The sequence below is a fragment of the Podarcis liolepis genome (genome assembly GCF_965112155.1).
Source record: "Podarcis liolepis genome assembly, chromosome: 1".
NCBI classification, from domain to species: Eukaryota; Metazoa; Chordata; class Lepidosauria; order Squamata; family Lacertidae; genus Podarcis; species Podarcis liolepis.
In genome coordinates, this window is record NC_139554.1 from 41,114,875 (window position 1) to 41,136,142 (window position 21,268).

The following is a 21,268-nucleotide window of genomic DNA, read 5'->3' on the forward strand; positions in this document are numbered from 1 at the left end:
TACAGATTCATGGAGAATAGGACTATAGATGGCTGCTGGCCATGGTGTCTGCATACTACCTGCAGTTTCAAAGATAGTAAGCCTCTGAATACCAGTTGCTGGGGAAATAAGTGTGGAGAGTGCTGTTGTGCTCATGTCCTACTTGTGAGGCACCTGGTTGGCCACTGTGAGAACAGAACGCTTGACTAGATGGGCATTTTGCTTGATCCAGCAGGGATCTTACTATATCCTTAGAGGAAAATGCTCACTCTGATTCTAAATCTCAACAGAAAGACCTGGAACCGATATAGTAATTCCTCTTTCCACTGATGTCAATGGGAGGGACAATTAACAAAGCAAAACGGAGGCACACAAAAAGGGAGAGCGCTTCTGCCCAACACCATCTAAGGTTAAAGTGTTTTATTTAACATAAATTCTTAATATGCCTCATTACTTATTTGTTCTGAGATTTCTAATAGTTCAGCAAAAAGGTACTTTATAAATTTAGGGTGTCTGAAAATACTTAACTTACAGAATTTGTTGTTGTTTGGTCGTGTCCAACTCTTCGTGACCCCACAGTGGAATATTGACCTTTAAATAGTGATTAGCAAGATTTTTTTATTTAAAAAAATTGTGTTGGGTAGAGTCCATTTATAGTTCAGAATAACCAATATGGAAATCATAAAAAGGTGGTTGGTCATGCTCCATCTGTCACGTAGGATGTGATCATCATAGACACAATGGACCTCTTTCAACGTCCTCCTCCCTGTCTTGGCAGCCCTTCACTGCTCATTTGTACTGCTTAGAATGCCCCTGGCCATTACCCAGAAGAACCAAGCATGGTTACTACAGAGCAATGAAATAATCTTTCTCCTTATGTTCAGGCTGCTCATTTTCTAAGGACTCATCTACACTTCCATTTATCCCTTGGCTTTCCCCCAGGAAAACCCACGGTTTAGCACTGAATCAGAACAAACAGCCACCAGCTTTTCTATGGATTTGTTCTGATTTAGTGCTAAACAGTGGGCTTTCCAGGGGGAAATGGTAGGGCAAAGGCAAAACTGCTTGGACCCATGCTTTCTAGGTACAGGACAAGGGGAAATGTGGATGAGCTCTCAGCCTGGGAGCATGAAACAGGGCCATTATATGTCACTGCATACAAGGAATAGGCCAGTGGAGGCCAAATGAGACACTGGCTACATCCCCACCAGTCTTTTAAAACACTATTATACCATTACTGGGAAATTCTGGGAACTTGTAGTTCATTAAGGGTGATGACCTCACAGAGCTACAATTCCCAGCACCCTAACAAACTGTAGTTACCAGAATTCTCTATGACTGTTAACACGGTATAATAATATTTTTAAAATGTATGGTGTGGATGTCAAAGATCTGTGATCTGACCCTCTGGCATCTTTTTCTTTGCTGAAAATCAGCCATGTGTGGATGATTAGCTGTTCCTCCTGCAGTCTTTCCTTTATTTAACACGCACTGAGCTGCCATTAGCAATATAGGAAAGATTATATGTGGCACTATAAATGGCATACACAAGTCTTCCCAATTCAGGTCACCGTTGGGTATGTTACTTTGGGAAAGGAAAGAATCATATATACCCAGTAATTTTTTTAAGCTCCATATTGTACTTGAAATGCATTTTAAACACGAAGGAATAAATTTCTGCATGTGCACACATATTTTTTTATCTGATGTCTTTACAGGGGATGCTGGCACTGGTCTTGAACTGCATTGATCGTTTAAACGTCTACTATAGCACTGCTCACTTTACAGGGATTGGTAGAGAAGAAAATGGTGCGGCATGGAAAGAAATTCTGAACCTTCTTTACAAATTGTTAGGTGAGTTCTGCAGCTGGAGAGAGAGAGAGAGAGAGAAAGAAAGAAAGAAAGAGTGCTGCTTGTGGACTTCCCATAATAATTTAGTTGGCTAGTATGGGACACAGGCTGTCTCATTAGATGGGTCTGATCCATCAGGGGTCTTAATTTCCCCTATCAACAAATAACCTACGTATATTATTTACTTTATGTTGATGTATGCTATATGGCGCAGAGGCGCTAACTGACAGTTTGATACAAATACATTCAACGCAATATGAAGAGCTTCATAATCTTCATTTCAGAAATGGCCCACAATCTTGTTTCTCAGATCCTAATTATTCTAACATGTAATTAAAGATATTGTAATGTAGATTTGCATCTCGAAGAGCCTGTTCCACAAACCACTGGGCTATTCCTACATTTTATTGGGAAAGCGTCCCTTTCTTGTAAGATTCCAAAAGAATTAACCTGTCTATATAGAGAGTCAAGGAAGGGAGATGAAAACAACTGAAGGCTCCTGCACCCAAATTATAAGAAAACCCACAAGACCATAATGGTGTGTGCCTGCTCATTAGAAAATCAAAAACACTTAATGCCCTGTTTCCACTTTAATTCTGGTGATATTTTCCTGGGCAGTACTGCCACCATCCTCACACTGAAGTTTTCCATCGGTCGTGGCTATGAGAGATAGCAGACTATTGTGGAGCAGTGATTAAGTTCCCTTGTTTATCTCAGCCTTCTGAAGACTACTGATCTTTCCATGTACAGATGCTGCTGCTGCAGAATAATAATTATGTATTCTATAGTGCCTTTAAATTAGTGGGTGGACTTAAGGGCCACTTTTCAGCATTCTGTCAGCCTCCCTGCAGCTGTGGAAAATCCTCCCACTAGGATATGTGAGAAAATTAGAGGCAGCTTTAGAAGTGTCCTCTCCCCATCATAGCAAAGATCTTGGCTTTATTTAAACTGTTAATTAGTACTGGTTGTGTGTGTGTGTGTGTGTGTGTGTGTGTGTGATAAACTATTATCTATAAGGCTATGAAATATAGCGGTGAAAAATAACGTAGCTGTACTGGATCAGTGCTGCGGCCCAGTCTCCCTCACTGAGAAGTCCCTTTCCCACTTAATCTAAAAATACATTTGTAATGCCAACAGCAATTTCAAAAATTGCTGTTATTCTTGCTATTTATTGAGGACTGGAAGAGATTACAGTGTTTTCTGTTATCAATGTTTATATGAAAATTGTGCATTAGACATCAGGCAATGTAAGCAGTATATAAGTATGTTTAGTTTGTCAGATCTATAAGTGATGGCTCAATGATATCAAATGGTTATCCAGTGTCAGTAACTTTTGATACCTACTGGGACTTTAATATTGGAATGCTCCAATAAACCGTTACAAATTCCTTGTCCACTTAGGCCCATACTCACTGAACTCAGTGGAGCTTATATGCCCACAGCATTGTTCTATAAGTCATGTTAATTATAACTGGTTAGGTAGTGAAATATCTGCAGGCATTTGGTAGAGAGATGACAGTCTTTTTTTTTAATACCTCTAAAGCATTTCAACTCAGAATTGACCATTCATCTCACATTTTTCTTTCAGCTGCTCTCATTCGTGGTAACAGAAATAATTGTGCTCAGTTTTCAAATAATCTTGATTGGCTAATTAGTAAATTAGATAGACTAGAATCTTCCTCAGGTAAGATGTTTTATTTTATATAAATCAGCTATCAGTTTTAATGTGTGTATACAGTCTACAGGCCATTTTTACAATGTCTATAGAGTATCATACATGCTTCAGATAATCTGCTATTGACTCAGAGTGGTTTCATACAGATAATATATTTCAATAGGATACTTTTCTGCCCCTCCCTGCTCTACTCATACCTGTGACTTGCCAATGTGCTATTATTTCTCCTGATAGCCTCTGAAAAGACCACTGGCGACTCTGACTGTATTTAAAGATATTGGTTTCAATTGTACTGAGTATTTATTAGCTAATCTACAATTCTACGTAGAAAATGTGAATTAATAAATATCTGTGGTTACATACTCATTCAACATATTTAAATAGCAAGGTTATATGCTTCTTAAAAGTAGACATTTTATTATGTTTTCTGAAGTGCAAAATGCAACCCGTATTAATGGATCAGTTTCAAAAGCGGCCTCCAATTTAACCTTGTTCTTCATTTATGGCTTTGCTGCTTTCTGATAAAGACACTGTTTTAACAGAAGTATTTATATTTTCCCTATATTGTGTGTTTAGTAATTTATTGCTTTTTGAAAATTGAGAGCTAAGTTAAATACTTTTTCTTGTCCCCAAAGCCTATTTCAGTAACTTCATTCTTTATAGGCTAGAAAGATAATAGACTAAGAATGTGGAGGTATTTTCTTCCTTTGCCTTAAGATGTTATTTTCTTCAGTCTTTGAATTTTGTTCAGTACACTGTCTCCTTAAGATGTTAAGATGATGTGTGTGCCTGTGGCATTCATACAGGTATTTTGGAGGTGTTGCACTGCATCCTGATTGAAAGCCCAGAGGCTTTAAATTTGATAGAAGAAGGCCATATCAAGTCTATCATCTCGCTGCTGGATAAGCATGGGCGCAACCATAAGGTATGCTTGGCAAATGCAAGATGTGTCATTAACCTGCAGACGAAACACATGGGTCTTTGTAATATCTCCCGTATATTGTGTTAAAAAAAGAAGCAACCACATAATGAAAACCTGTATGTTTGCAAACAAAGTACAAGTGTGAATTCAAAATCTAGATATGTTTCTCTGTTTATGCTAAACCTTAATTCCTTAGATAATGTTCTAGTGCACTACAAGAAAACACTGAGCCAATGCAGACATAACGCTCTCCTATCTACATTCTGGTTTCAGGGGATGTGTGCTGATTGCCACGGTTACAGTCCCTGGATTATTACAGCCATGGGAGCAAATCCCTTTGCCCATCACAAATGTTAAGCAGTTTGTAGACACCTTCAGCCAAGGACTTGAAATTCAGTACAAAACCACACTTCAGTTCCTGATTTAAGTGAAAATCCTGTTCACTTTTAGTTATTGCCTGTGCTAATGAACTATTCTACTACAGTTAAGTGGAAGAAATAATTTTCTGTAGGGAAGGGAGACCCAAGAGGAGAGGGCACACATTTGTGGATTTGATACCTGATTAATAAATGAGTGTTAAAAAAAAACCCATTGTGTCTGCACTGGCTTTTATATGGTCATTTTTACGCCACGTGCTCTGTGAGCCACATGCAGCACCTGGAGCCTCTTCATCCACTGGCTCGTTTCCACTTCCAGGTCATGCCCACTTTCCTCATCCCTGCACCCACACGCTCCACAGCCACATTTCCTCCACTTCAACCACCAGGATGAGTTTGGAAGCTTTCACTTCCCCTTTGATTAATCACAGCTTGTCATTTTGTCTAAAAGCAGCAAATGAAATGCTCAGCTGGATTTAATCAACACAGAAACCATTTTTTCAGTGGAGGGGAAGTGGAGCACGTGAGCCAGTGTGGTGTAGTGGTTAAGAGCAGTGGACTCGTAATCTGGTGAACTGGGTTCGCGTTTCCGCTCCTCCACATGCAGCTGCTGGGTGACCTTGGGCTAGTCACACTTCTCTGAAGTCTCTCAGCCCCACTCACCTCACAGAGTGTTTGTTGTGGGGGAGGAAGGGAAAGGAGAATGTTAGCTGCTTTGAGACTCCTTCGGGTAGTGATAAAGCGGGATATCAAATCCAAACTCTTCTTCTTCTTCTTCCTTCATGACATGGTATACCATGGTTTATTTTGATGTTCAAAGTGGCCGATTGTTTCAGATTGTTTCCCTTAGAATTAAAATTATAAGTTATAAGACCTTGAGCCAGTGTTGTGTCGTGTACTGAATGTAGCAAGGCTAGCTTCTAATAATGTCTTCCAGGTTCTCGATGTGCTTTGTTCTCTTTGTCTTTGTAATGGAGTAGCGGTGCGCGCTAATCAGAACTTAATCTGTGACAATCTTCTTCCTCGAAGAGATCTGCTCTTGCAAACACGGCTTGTGAATGATGTGACAAGGTAGGATCAGTGGTATGTGATTGTGTGTTCTTTATTAGATTTTACCTAATGAAAGGTCTCTATAACAGTCCCAGCCTTCTTGTTGTCTTGCACTCTCCTGGTAAGAGGCATCGGCAATGCCTATGTGTGTCAGGGATCATCTCACCATGCCAACTGTTCCTAATGTGCAGTGTGATCCTGAGCATGTTTTCACAGCTCAAAGGGATTTTCCCCTGTATGAATGACACATAGTCCAATGATGTGACATATGAGACTACCACCTTGCTGAAGCTGTACAAGTCTGTGTCTGGTCAGTGGCTGGATGAGTGCCTGCCTGGGAACCAATATATATATTGCTTTGGGTTCCATGATGGAAGGTGGGTTATCCTGTAAGTCTACAGTATATAGTAATTTAGTAATACAGTATACAGTATTTTTGGGACGTGGGTGGTGCTGTGGGTTATACCACAGAGCCTAGGACTTGCCGATCAGAAGGTCGGCGGTTCGAATCCCTGTGATGGGGTGAGCTCCCGTTGCTCGGTCCCTGCTCTTGCCAACCTAGCAGTTCGAAAGCACCTCAAAGTGCAAGTAGATAAATAGGTACGCTCCGGTGGGAAGGTAAACGGCGTTTCCGTGCGCTGCTCTGGTTCGCCAGAAGTGGCTTAGTCATGCTGGCCACATGACCCGGAAGCTGTACACCGGCTCCCTCGGCCAGTAAAGCGAGATGAGCACTGCAACCCCAGGGTCGGTCACGACTGGACCTAATGGTCAGGGGTCCCTTTACCTTTATACAGTATTTAGTATACACTAAATATTTAAGTGTACCACAGCAGCCTCTGATTTCTTTGTACTCTTATCTCAGTGGATCAGGGTCACTTATGTTGTATCCTGACAATGACACTTTAAGAAAGAGGAAGCTAAGAAATGGTGACTTGACTAAAACTATCCAGTGAACATGATGTTGGGGCAGGTATTTGATCATGGGCCTGGTGAATACAAAACCAGCATTATATCAGCTGCACCACATTGTCTTCTGCATTTTTCAAACGTTTAGTTGAGTACCCCAAGCACAAAACTGCTTACCCTGCGAACAACGATATTATTATTAAAATTATGTGCATTACCAAAAGCTTTCATTTTGCTATTTTCTGTGTCTGTCTGTTGCCTGTTGGGTAACTCTGAAGCAGTTTTTTCTTATATGATTTCTCTACTATTTTTAATTTAATCTGGATAAATATACTATTCATAATTATTAAGGTTTTCCCCAATGTGGGAGTCCAAAGGTGACATAATACTGTGCATTTTACACACTCTTTGTTCTCTGTTCTCTTTTAGCATGAGGCCAAACATATTTCTTGGAATTGCTGATGGCTCAGCACAATATAAGAAATGGTACTTTGAACTAATAATTGATCAAGTAGATCCATTTTTGACGGCAAAACCTACACATCTACGGGTTGGCTGGGCCTCAGCTTTAGGCTATGCTCCTTATCCTGGAGGTGGGGAAGGATGGGGAGGCAACGGTGTTGGTGATGACCTATACTCATATGGCTTTGATGGACTTCATCTATGGTCTGGTGAGAACTAACTTAAAACTCTGAACAGGAGCAAGCAATGTTAATGTTCTCAAAGTAGGGAGTTTTTTTTTAATGAAACATGTTGGCCCTCTTAAAATCACCTCTTTAGCTCTTCAAATGCCAAGTGCTGAGCAATAGATTAATGCTGGCATTAAGCTAGCAGCAGGCCCAAAAGAATTAAAGTGATATCCAATGTCAGTTCATTGATTTAAATTGGTCCACTCAGAATATGACCTGAACATTGGATGTGGAGCCTTTAAAATGTGTTAGGCTAGATTTTTTTCCTTTTGTTTTGTTTTACTCAAGAGCTGTGCTTACATTCCACATGCAAACCCAATTTAAATTCAGGGGAGTTGTATAGGAGAACTCCTTTGTTGTGTTAAATCAAATGGAAAATTGAGCATTTTAAAAGTGCATGCTATTTGAAATTGAATAACAGGAAGGGAGATAATGAGTTTTCTTTGTATAAGACTGTGCTCTCCAAGCCGTAATTCAAAAATACATTTTTTGCTTTTGCTATAATTAGTAACATTCATGCAAGCAGAAGAATATATTTGATATATAGCCTCAATTTAGAAAGATTTCAAAAATCCCTGTAAAAGATTATGGGACGTAGACAATACAGAATGAAGTGGCATTATACTGAAGTTTTGAAATTCTTGTATGAATAGAAATATACTATTCATGCCTGATGAGGATGTTCAATGCATATTACTGAAACGTTAATACTCTTTTTCTTACAATTAGTTGAAGTCTTATTTATATGCTATGTTTTGTTACAGAAAAGCTCTTTCCGCAAGAGCACCATGATCTATACTTATTTATTAAATTTCTATACTGTGCTTCATTTCAACATCTCACATTGGTTTTTACAAGAAAAGCTATGCAATAATAAAAATACAGTAACCTCCCGCAAATCATTTATAAAATAAACAGAATAAAAAAGGAGGTGGGTGGAGCAGCAGGGATGAGAACTGTGAAGGGCTGAAGAAGAACGATTATTGTTCTTTGACAAATAATGGAATAAGGCAAGAACAGAAGATAAAAGAATTACTTGAACTACATCAAGTGTGTACATGTCAGAATGTGTAGGCCAAAATAGGAGGACATAATTTCCAGCTGTGGATGTTTGCTTTGTTTAAGCATTGTTCTCCAATTTATGAGCTTTGATCATACATCTCATTTGTTTGCCTATTAAATTAGAAGCATATGAAGGAGAAATGAAGGAGCAAGGTCATTTGGCGAAGTTCTTTTATTTTAAGCAAGGTTATATTTTGAGTTCGGAAGAAAACAATGAGCTTTGAAATGCCACCCAAAAAAATCACATAACTCTTTGCAAATATAGTTTCAAAGTCAAAAACTTGTCTTTCTGTGAATGCCTGCTTATTAGGTCGAGTGCCCAGAGCGGTGGCATCTGTCAATCAACATTTGCTAGCATCTGAGGACGTGGTCAGCTGCTGCCTGGATTTAGGGGCACCCAGCATTTCTTTCCGCATTAATGGGCAGCCTGTGCAAGGAATGTTTGAGAACTTCAACACGGATGGACTTTTTTTCCCTGTGGTGAGCTTCTCAGCTGGTGTCAAGTAAGTAGACCCTTCTTTCAGATAAACAGTTTGTGTTTTGCCAAGTTGTTTTGTTGAATGCTGCCAAATGTGGTCATGGCATCCTTCTCCCGAGGTCCTTTGCAGCTGTCAGTCCTGAAGAGAAAAACAATTTTATGTTGAAACCCTGACTCATAGATAATGGACAATGAAATATAGAGTCTTTGACACCTCTTGTCTTTGGTTTGAACTCTTCCCAGGTTGGCACTGAGCGAAGCCACTTTTATTTAATGATTTCTTTTCCTCCCATGACCTATGTGGAATGATTTAGGTCTCTGTCATTTATCAATGGATAAGTGTCTACACATAGCACCACACTTGGCATTAACTGAGATCTTTGTTGGCAGCAGCAACAAGAGGTCATGCTCTCGTCTCACCTAAAAATATTTAAGGAACAATGATGAATCAGTATGACTTATACTTCACTGCTCAGTTGCATAAAACAATACAGAGGTGTTGACTTGGTACCTTTTCCAAGCTCTAATGCAATTTTTATATAATAATCATTTCAAAAATCCCTCCTTTTTTTTACAGCTACTTACTAAACCAGTGATAGTCAAGGTAGTAACCTCCAGCTATTGTTTGTTTGTAACTCCCATCAGCCCTAGTGAGCATAGCCATTGGTCTGAGAGTTGTATTGGATAGGAGTTGTAGCCCAACAACATCTGGAGGGCACAATGTTACCTACCCTTGCTCTGAACAGTTTGGGACAATGATATCTGAAGACTAGCTTCTCCCAAATGGACCTGTTCACACACTTCAGTCTTCAGAGAAGACTGTACGTCCCATCTACAGCTGAGATCTGATTGGTGGGTTTGATGGACAGGGCTTTCTTGATAGTGGCACCCAAGTTATGGACAATATTGCCCTAAGAATTTTGTCTGGTCCCTCCTCTGTATGTCTTCAGGTGCAAATTAAAAATGTGTTTCTTCAGATTGACTTTAGATTTCAGGGAGTTCATTATTTACTTGCAATGCTTTAATATTCAATTATCTTCCTGCTCTTGTATATGATATTTTCCTCTGTATCTTTGCTCTGTTACTGCCAATATTCATAAAAGTTTTCTTGAGGTGCTTTGCCATTTTGGGGCCTCCATTGTGGAGCTGAAAGGCAGGATAATTAATTAATATGTGACTATTAATAAATAAATAGTCACATACACTAGAATCTGCATGAAAGGGAAACTAAGAGATGAATCAAAACATTTTGGGGGAAATTAGAAGACAGAGAAGACTTCCTGCATTTGTAGATCATCTCTGAGGTAAACCTAGAAGAAACTGAATCCCAGAAGCACAGGGGAGTGAAGAACATTTCAAAGGATTGGGGTAAATCATTTTGTTGACTCTTCATCTACTAAGTAGTTAGGCAGACAGTCTGTGACTCTCGGTGACAAACAAATATATGAATCAGCCCAAGGATTCTTTCATGTGCCAGCAAAGTCTGTATGTGATGGCTTTGCCACTTCATTTCCACCTTAGAAACCATTTGTCTGAATCAACTCAAGGAAAAAAAATCTCCAGCATTATTCAGCAAATCATACCTACTATGGTAACTGTTAAGATCTTCATATATGTGTTACTTCAACCAAATGGCTTTATACAGGAAAATGAAGTAGTAAAACTTGCTACTGGTAAACTATATATCTCAAAAATAAATGTATGAAGCCTGAGTAATATGCTCAAGTTCCCATGTGGGTGATTATTTGAAACCCAGCCACAGCTAAAATGAGTCAAGCAGTACCTTGAGGCTCTTTCCCCATGCCGTTTAACCATTTCAACCACAGTGGGATAAGCTACCAAAAACAGGATTTGCAGTGATATGGCCTAAAATTGTCAGATTTTCTTGAAGGGCTTGAATGTGTGTATGGATTAAATGAGACCTGAAAACCTACAATTGTAAACAACTACTTGCCTATGGCAAATAAGATGCGCCTCCATGTGAGCAAAGAGGAATTTGTTTTTTTGTAAAGAACTGGAACTTCCTTTCATTATTTTCATGCGTGGAAGATTATTTTCACTATCCAAAGGCAGGTGAGTAAAAAATGGTAGACTTCTTTTCAAGGTTGTCTGAAAAGTGAACATGCAGAGCAATACTAAGCATGCTTACTCAGGAGTTAGACTTACTATGTTAAATGGGGCTTAATTCCTAGTAAGTGTGTTTTAAATAAACCACAGATTTGCAAATCTGTTTGAAATAGGTTAGAAAACAGTTTAAAAGTACAAGATTATGCAAATCCTCCTGAAAAGAGGAATATTGAATATTGTGCTGTAAGTAAGGATTCTTTGAAGATAATTCAAAAGTTGTTACTAGTGCAGAATTTGGATGCCAGAATGCTTACAGGCACAACTGAGAGGGCTTATGTAACACATATTGTGATAGAACTGCACTGATTACCTGTTTTATAGCGTTTTATAAAATTATGCAGAAACATTTTTCTTCCTTTCTCATAACACTAAGATTTATGGTCACCTGATGAAACTGAATATTGGAAGATTCAGGACAGATAGAGTACTTATTCACATACTGGATAGTTACAACTATGGACTGGCTTCCACAGGAGACAATTTCATGGGGGTGGAGAGGGAAGAAAGCCCTGTCACACAATCTGAAGTCTTTCCACGAGGCTTCCACTGATGGCACTCACTTGTTGAATCCCTACCTCACAAAGCAGAACATAATTCTGAAAACATAAAAATCCTGTCTCAGTCATAAATGTATTTTGTGATGATGAAGTTGTATATTGAATTGTGTTGAAAAGGAGTTGAGTTACATCATAATATAAGTACTGTAAAGGTATGTTCAATTTCCTTAGATACCATTAAGTCTCACATATAAAACAAAGAAGGTTCTTAATATTTGAAGCACATCTGCCTGAGAATATATAAATTTGAATATAAATGCATTGATTGCAGAGGTACAGACCCAAGGCTAAAATGAAATTAGTGCTAGCAGATTCCTCTGCTTCTTGCTAAGAGAGGGTTCATGAAGCTCAAGGGTCCAGATGTGTTGACATGAAAAGTCAACATCTTTGAAATAAATGGCTGGTGCTCTTTGTAATTGAACAGGTGGTATGTTAAATAGTGCTGCTGCAGGGGCTGCCTGTGTCTGAAAACTCACACTGTCACAGAAAAAACAATATTAGGCATTTGACATATTCCTGAAACTCATCCTAGGAAAATTATGTAAAATGGCTAGGGATGTCATTGCAGCTGCTCAGGCAGTTGGAGAAAAGGCCTAACAAAATGTGTTGAAATGAATGTTATTATAATTTGTGTCAGTTCAGCAGTGAACTGATATTCTATATTAGTTAAATATTGTGTCTAACTATTTGAATAAATGTTGACTCAGCAGTCTTGTACTTCTCAAATGAACTTGTAGTTGATGAGGACATGTCAGTGTCAGAACCTCTGCTCACTTTGCATCTGCTCCATTATTGCTGATTGAAAGAAAATAGTACAGTACTGTAGAGCCAGAATGGGGAATCTGGTTGTTGTACCATCCCTCCCACTGTCCAGCCACCGCTGTGACCGAGCTGGTGGAGGCAGTTTCTGGTTTGTGTTAGAGAATCCCAAGACTGGATCTGGAGGACTTCAATATCCATGTTGATGCTGACTTGTCTGGGCCAGTTCAAGAGCTCATGGATGCCCTGAAAACCATCCAACACATTCTGTAGATCAGTGTTTCCCAACCTTTTTTGGGCAAAGGCACACTTGTTTCATGAAAAAAATCTCGAGGCACACCACCATTACAGCCCCGTGACGTCAGCGCGCAGCGTCACGCCGGGAGGGACATGAATTGCTAGCAAATTACATAATCACCTCCTTGAGGGCTGGCTCATCTTCTCCGAAGGCAGAACCCCATTAATTAACAGCACAGACTCACACCATAGCCAAGACGAGGGGGGAAAACCTCAGTCATGCACAGTCATGCACATGTGGGGGCTAAATGAGGACGAAGACCGGGCAGAGAGCAGGGTTCAAATCACCCCACCTGGCCAGGACAATCCCTGGGTGCTCCCTTGGGCCACTCGCCTGACCCACCTCGCAGGGCTGTTGTTGCGAGGATAACACGGGGAGAACCACGCGCGCCCCCGGGAGCTCCTTGGAGGAGAAAGTGGGCGATGAATGCAATGCACGAAATATATGAGAGGCGACCAGGTTTTGCAGGTGAGGGGCCCCTGCCAGCCTCCGCTTCCAACACCCGGCGCAACGACGCCGAAGTTTCCCCCCGGGCTCGGCTCGGGGAGCAGCGCTGCTCCCCCCCGGCTCCCCTTCGCCCTCCCGGCTCTCTCTGCCGCCCACTGGGGACCCCCCTCACCTGCCAAGTCCGGAGCGCCGGTGGAAGTTGCATGCATGCATGCAGGGCGCTGCGTTGCCATTGCATTGCACTGCACTCCATGCAATGCATGCACGCATGCATTGCCTTGCACGCCCGCCAAGGGGTCTCCCCGCGGTCCGATGCGTCCCCTCCGGCGCGGATGCAGCATTGCAAAAATAAACCCCCCCCCGACGCAGCCCTACCTGGGGGGCAGCCTCCGCCGCTCCGCCTCCGCGGGGATCCCCGGGCTCCATCCTGCCGCCTGATCTCCACGGGGGCGCAGGCAGGCTGCGCGGGGTCTGCGCGGAAGAGCCCCTGCCCGCCCGGCCGCCGCCGCTGCGCTCATTCCATGGCCGGGAGAAGAGCGATTCAAACAAAACGCCCGGCCCGCCAGGCCACGCTGGGAAACGTAGTTCGTGCACCCCGCGCAGGCGCGGAGCCCAAGGGCGAGGGGACTACGGATCCCGGCAGCCCCCGCGCCGGGGACGGAGGGGGAGAGGCCGGGTGCAGGGATGGAGGGACGGGTGGGCGAGCAAGTGAGTGAGTGGCAGCCGCCAAGCCTTGGCCGAGAGCCAGGAAGGGCCTCCCCGGAGGAGGAGGAGGAGGAGGGAGGCGCAGAGCGGGAGGGAGGGAGGGAACCCCAGGGGTCATCTAGTGACGGCGCCCCAATCGAAAATTTGACTTTAAAAAAAAAATCTTTCGAATTTTTAAATTTTTCCCGCGGCACACCAGGCAACATCTCGCGGCACACTAGTGTGCCGCGGAACAGTGGTTGGGAAACACTGCTGTAGATCATACCCTAGATCTGGTTTTCACTTCAGACATTATGAAGGACCCAGTTGTATATTGCCCATTGTCATGGAAGGATTACTCCCTGGTGAGCTTTGGATTGGCTGTGACTGACACCCACCCACACGTGTGTGTGTGTGTGTGTGTGTGTGTGTGTGTGTGTGTGTGTGTTGGTTGGTTAGATTGATCCACCCCCAGAGACTGATGAAATCCAAGGTATTTCTGGATACTCTGGGGTATTTTCCAAGCAGCATAATGGGTGCTACTGTTGAAGCCCTAGTTTCACTTTGGAGTATTGAAATGCAAAGGGCAATTGACTCGGTCATTTGTAAGTGGCCTTTCCAGCCACGGGGAGTCTGGAAAGCTCATTTGTTTACTGAGCAGCTCCAGACAGTGAAGCAGGCTGGCCATCATTTAGAGTGCACGGGTTATAAGTCCCAGTGCAGGAATAGAAATAGGAATGCATAGCTCAGGCATAGGCAAACTCAGCCCTCCAGAGGTTTTGGAACTACATTGGGATATTGAGGGTGGGCAGGAAAGATGATTTGTAAATATGATGCAAGACCTGTGGGGAAATTATTTGTGATAATACCCAGCAAAGTCATACTCATAGTAGATCCATTGCACCTAATAGACAGATTACCCATCTTTATTGATTTCAGTGAGTCTACTCTAAGTATTAATAACACTGAGCATCACACATAGACTTTTGTCCTCAGTTTACTTGATTGTATTTGAATATTCTGCGTTAGACACATATCATCTATCATCTGTAAAAGGTTTTCCAGCTGTTAGAAATCAATGTTAGAAATTCATTTTCCAGTGAATAAAGGGGAAGTTTAAAATAAAGAAGTATTCTTTTCTTTACTGCAATTGCTGCTTAATTAATTTGGGCACACGCGTGCAGGAATTAATGTTTAATGATAACATTTATATTTTCAAATGAGACCCCTGTTATTTTATTTGCTTTAAAAAAAATCACCCTCTTGAAATATTATACTTGTTCCACTTGCAATTGTACAGGGTACGTTTCTTGATGGGTGGGCGCCATGGAGAGTTCAAATTTCTACCTCCTGCTGGCTATGTGCCTTGCTATGAAGCTTTGCTTCCAAAAGAGAAGATGAAACTGGAACCAGTTAAAGAATATAAGAGAGATTTGGATGGAGTTAGAGATTTGCTTGGTACCACACAATTTCTCTCCCAAACTAATTTCATCCCTTGTCCAATTGACACCAGCCAGGTATGTTTAATTGAAAACATCAGTATGAATTTGTAATGTATCAGAACAGTATTTTGTAGCACACCACTCCTATGATGCATATTTTTTACTTGCTATCTGGTTATTAATAAAACATACAGAGGATATCGCTGTTAATTATTTTGTCTCATTTAAAACTCACCTCTTTTCTTCTAGATTGCTTTGCCTTTCCATCTCGAGAAGATCAGAGACAAGCTTGCTGAAAATATCCATGAGCTCTGGGGAATGAATAAAATAGAACTTGGCTGGACTTATGGCAAGGTACAATTTAAGAGTAATTCTAATGAGAAGAAAGGAGCCTTATGCATGAAGGCCCTGGAGAAGTTACAAAGAACCACAATCATAGCAGATGGCAGTGAAAGCTAGTGTCTATTTACAAGGTTGAAATACTGAAAAATCATTGTAGCTGCCTTCTTTCCTTCCAGAATATGACACACCATTGGTTTAAGTGGTGGCTTGTGGAAGATGCTGATGATGTATTCCGCCATTTTTAAAATAAAAAACACCTTAATTTAATAGAAGTAGGATGTTTATACATTTACTTGTATATAGAATACTGCAACGTAATTTCCATGTCATCTATACAACCAACATGTTTTTAATCTTACATACTAAAGTTTTTAATCTTGCATATTTAACTTAGTTACAGTGGTGAAAGTTCCTAAATTATTGGTATGAGGACACAGAAATGGCTTGTAAGAGCCGTGGTCTGAGCTGCAGCAAGCAAAATCCTCCCAAAATGAACTAACCCTGGCAGGACAGCTTACTCTATGGTCTTCATGCATTAATTAGGCTTAAAGGTGTTTGTTATATGAGGATGGTTATGCATGGAAATGGTATAGCAAAAAAGGGGCAAAATGTCTTCCACCTTCTTCCCTGGCTGGCAAGAACCTTGCAGGACTTTGAATGCAGTGGAGAATCCGCTGCTCTGCAACTAGCTAACTCCTTGTTTGGATTGCTCTGTGCCTTACTAGTTAAAGACTCATGTTGGAAGGTTTCCTAATGTTTATCTGTTGGGCTTCCGTGGTTCTAAGGTTACATACAGTCTCTCTTGTATTTTATATTGTAGATACGAGACGATAATAAAAGACAACACCCTTGTCTGGTGGAATTTTCAAAACTACCTGAAACAGAGAAGAACTATAACCTTCAAATGTCAACAGAAACCCTGAAGTGAGTTATGAAATGGAAGAATTAAAAAACCACTATAATATATAGTTTAATTCTACAGCAGAACTCTATGTGTTGACATTGTTTTGGAAAGTGGGTGTCATATATACAGTTAGGTTCATATATTGCACCTAAGAATGTTTGTGCACTCTAAAGGCATATGAGGAACAGAGGGGAGGTAATATTATGCCATTGCATCATTTCATTCTTGCTACAAATTTAGAAACAAGCAGTATGATTTTGGAGTTATGCAGAATTATATTGAATGGAAAATAAAACATTTTGCCTCCTGATCCCCCATGTCAGAGTCCTACCTGGGATTCAGTTTTTTTAAAGAGGGCTTCTAGCATTTTCCTTTCCTCTACTCTGCCTCAGTTCATTAGACACTGAGCTTCAGTGTTTGGTCGAAGGTTGAATAAAAGTGGAGAAAAGCAGCACATAAAATGTGGACACTGAAATAATTCTTGCTGTGCTATAAAACAATTCTGGTTTTTTAATTTACACATTATTAATTTTTAGTGGAAAGTGAAATTATATAATATAAAATCTAATAGCCTATATATGATGTTGGAAATACACATTATTTATAGTAGCAATGATAGCATGACAAAGGAAGAATAATAATAATAATAATAATAATAATAATAATAATAATAATAATACCTCGCCCATCTGGCTGGGTTTCCCCAGCCATTCTGGGAGGCTTGCAGCACATATAAAACATCAAACACAAAACATTTCCAGATACATGGCTGCCTTCAGATGTCTTCTAAAACTTTTGAACTTATCTCCTTGACATCTGATGGGAGGGTGTCCCAAAGGGGTAGCACCACTGCTGAGAAGGCCCTCTGCCTGGTTCCCTGTAACTTCGCTTCACACATTGAGGGTACCACCAGAAGACCCTTGGACCTCAGTGTCCAGGCTGAGCGATGGGGGTGGAGACGCACCTTCAAGTATACTGAGCTGAGGCCATTTCAGGCTTTAAAGGTCAGCACCAACACTTTGAACTGTGCTTGGAAACGTACTGGGAGCCAGTAAAGATCTTTTACTGTTGTATGTTCCCGGCAGCTGCTCCCAGTCACCAGTCTAGCTTCCACATTCTGAATTAGCTGTAGTTTATGGGTCACCTTCAAAGGTAGCCCTGCACAGAGCCCATTGCAGTAGTCCAAGCAGAAGATAACCAGAGCATGCACCACTCTGGCGAGACAGTCTGTGGGCAGGTAGGGTCTCAGTCGGTGCACCAAAGGAGCTGGTAGACCTGGACACAGGAAAGGAAGAACTTTCACATTGTTGATTTATGGCCATAGCAATAACCAGCAAATATAATTCAAATGTTTTTGTTTTAAAGTAAGTTACCACTGTCAGAATGCATTATACACATTAAAATGGGATGAAATAGAATCCTATGTGTGTGAACTCAGAAGTAAAAAACTTAAAATGTCTATAATTTTTAAGCTGGGGAATTATATATATGCTTTAAACTGCCCAGAGTAGCTGGAGAAACCCAGCCAGATGAGCGAGGTATAAATAATAAAACTATTATTATTTTTAATAACATTTGGTGTGGCCATTCTAAAAGAATATTTTTTTATCTAAATATGACTGTGGATAGGAACTGCTAAGTTGCATATGTATAGCACAGTTTATAACACTCATAAAAAGAGTTGGCTATTTTATTCAGAGAAGCATACATTTGGAAGTTTTGGAGCTGGTTTGAGGCGGGGCCATTATCCACACACGTGTTAATCAGCGTGAACAATAGAGACTAAAATCTGGCATAAGCAGATTTGATGGCATAGGGATAGAAAAATACTCAGTATCATAGAATCAGTAGCCGGAGATTGTTTGGATAGGCAGGCTAAGCCACATGCGACAAGGGAAAGCAAAACCCTTAGGGTCATTTCCCTTGCCTACTTAAGGAAGAGCTGACTTCCCATGCATATATAGCAACCAGACCCTTAATATGAACAAATCCCATCATCAAAAAGAATTTTTTAATAAGACACATCCCCATGTTGCTATTTATCCTATCCCAGCTTGCTGTAGTCTTGTGAGGCCAGGGATAAAAGGATAAAAATCATACAGTACAAAATGAAAGTAAAACCCAAGAACAAGTCAAAATGCAACCAGCAAAACAAACTGACAAGCAAAACCAACACCAGTTAAAAACAAACAAACAGCAGTTTTGTAAGCAGAGGGTTGGGAATTGTGGGTCTGTACTCTCCTATCCTCCCCTAGCCCCAGTTTTTTTTTGCTGTTTTAACCACCCTGATGGATATTGCGTTGTATTTTTACAACTCACTTTTATTTTTATAGAACGCTTTTGGCCCTTGGGTGCCATGTTGTTCACATTAATCCAGGAGCAGAGGAAGATCTTCAGAAAATCAAACTTCCAAAAAAGTAAGTGTGTTTATAACTGTAATGACTGCATATTGATTTCATGTGTTGTTTATGTGGTGATTATTTGTAAATTGCTGGTTGGAAATGTTTCATACTTTTCTTTTAGCAATATAGATTCATAAATTTTGAACTTATTGAAGAGCTGCTTATCGTTTAGAGAAGGTTGGGAAACTGACAGAAAATACCACCTTATTTCAGAACCCAAGTATTAAGACCTCAGCTGTAACACCTCTGTGTTAATTTTAAGGAACTAAAGAAGAATAAGCTGTACATTTACCCTCTTGTTTAGAAGCCTCTTACAACTTCTGAATACACACAGAGTTTACTGTTTCTTTGAAAGAATTCTACCTCCCAACACATCTTTTGATTTACTAATTTTGTTACAAAAAAAAAAATCCTGTTTAACTTCCCTAAGTCTCCAAGTGCCAGAGCTCAGCTGCATTAGTAAAACAAAACAAAAAACAAAAAACAGTGTTTTGAATGCGTTATAAACATGCAACACCAGACGGTGATGGAGAGTAAAGAAAAATTCTATGTGATTTTCCACAACATTTCCCCCCTTTTGTTATAATGATTTAATTTCTGACTCATTTATAGCGTTTTTCCCCCCTGTGTGTAGATCTACCCAGAGTTTCTTTAAAAAGCAAAAAATAGCCTGTAGGAAAGCGGGGCATTCCTCAGAGGTGTTTTTCACCCAAGCTTGTTAGTCTAGAGAGCCAGTGTGGTGTAGTGGTTAAGAGCAGTAGTCTTGTAATCTGGTGAACCAGGTTCGCTTCCCCGCTCCTCCACATGCAGCTGCTGGGTGACCTTGGGCTAGTCACACTTCTCTGAAGTTTCCCAGCCCCACGCACCTCACAGAGTGTTTGTTGTGGGGGAGGAAGGGAAAAGGAGACTGTTAGCCGCTTTGAGACTCCTTTGGGTGATGATAAAGCAGGATATCAAATCCAAACTCCTCTTCTTCTTCTGTTTGCCTGTTGGCAACATAGACTTTATTTATTGCCCATAACCAGTGCACATCACCAGAGTGCTTGAGAATATCTGGAATGATGCAATGGGCATCTGTATATCATGGGTTGTTTCTGCCCTGTTTTCACATAGATACAGGGCATTCCAAATAGTTCATACTGTATATTTAATTGTACACAGTAATAGGAAGAATATTTCACTCTAATGTATCTAACACCTCCTCTCATAGCACATTGCTTGTTACCTTTGGTTGAAACATATAGCTGAGTGGCTAAAACACACTGATTCTAGCTCCAAAAGTAACCCTCTATCATCTCTGCTGGTTTATAGTTACATGATGTCAAATGGCTATAAGCCAGCACCTCTAGATCTTTCTGAAGTGAAATTGCTGCCTTCGCAAGAAGTGTTGGTTGACAAACTTGCAGAGAATGCACATAACGTCTGGGCAAAAGACAGAATAAAACAAGGTTGGACATACGGCATTCAGCAGGTAAAGATAATTTAAATAATATTTGGGTGGCATTAGGATGAGGGTTATGCTTAATTTAAAGTGGCACTGATGGGTTATATACTTAATTCTTGAAAAATCTGTCTTCCTCAATGACTACTGTGTTTGTCTGAAAGCCTGTGATAACTGAGCTATGATAGTATGATCATTCAGCAAATCTATTGCAAAAAAGATTTTTATGACTGGAATTGGACTTGCATTGGCCTTGAGTGTAAATTCAGACAAATCTGTAGTGTGGTGCTTCTATGTTTTGCTTGCCTTTTATTTATTGTGTTTATATCTAGATTTAATTTAATTTAATTTAATTTTAAGAATCTATAACCTGAATCCTGCTTTTCTTATCTGTACCTTTTTTTTTAGGACCTCAAAAACAAACGAAATCCCCGACTGGTGCCTTATACATTATTAGATGAGCGTACTAAAAAATCAAACAGAGATAGCCTTCGTGAAGCTGTCCGCACCTTTGCTGGTTATGGATATAACATTGAACCACCAGATCAAGAAATAGGCAAGTCTTGCTGTGCTATTATGAACAGTCGCTATAGTATTTTTAATATGCTTTGCCATCTATCTCACTTATTTCATCTTCCCAACAGTATTCTCATTTTTCAGCTGCATGTGGATTGAACTAGATGTTGCAAGCACTGGTTCTCACACTCTCTCATTCTTCTGCCGTGTTTAGCACTCAAAAAGCAGAGAAATGTAGAAGATTCGCTAACCAATTATGTCAATAGGAATGTTGTTTAAACCCGACAACCAACCTATTAAAAAATGCATGTTTAAATCTGCATGTCAATCACTCAGAGACTTAAGGGGCATGCGTGAGTG

The 21,268-nt window shown here is 40.5% G+C and overlaps 1 protein-coding gene across 1 annotated transcript in view; it reads left to right on the plus strand.

Moving 5' to 3' along the window:
* The window catches only part of RYR3 (ryanodine receptor 3), a 279,454-nt gene that overhangs the window by 106,161 nt on the left and 152,025 nt on the right, over nt 1-21,268 (plus strand). Inside the window, exons 14-25 of the mRNA XM_083504663.1 lie at nt 1,698-1,833; nt 3,419-3,514; nt 4,312-4,430; nt 5,742-5,875; nt 7,190-7,431; nt 8,822-9,014; nt 15,162-15,378; nt 15,553-15,657; nt 16,466-16,569; nt 18,883-18,966; nt 20,263-20,422; nt 20,801-20,948. Of these exons, the coding sequence (XP_083360789.1) occupies nt 1,698-1,833; nt 3,419-3,514; nt 4,312-4,430; nt 5,742-5,875; nt 7,190-7,431; nt 8,822-9,014; nt 15,162-15,378; nt 15,553-15,657; nt 16,466-16,569; nt 18,883-18,966; nt 20,263-20,422; nt 20,801-20,948 (1,738 nt within the window). The remainder of the gene's footprint in view (nt 1-1,697; nt 1,834-3,418; nt 3,515-4,311; nt 4,431-5,741; nt 5,876-7,189; nt 7,432-8,821; nt 9,015-15,161; nt 15,379-15,552; nt 15,658-16,465; nt 16,570-18,882; nt 18,967-20,262; nt 20,423-20,800; nt 20,949-21,268) is intronic.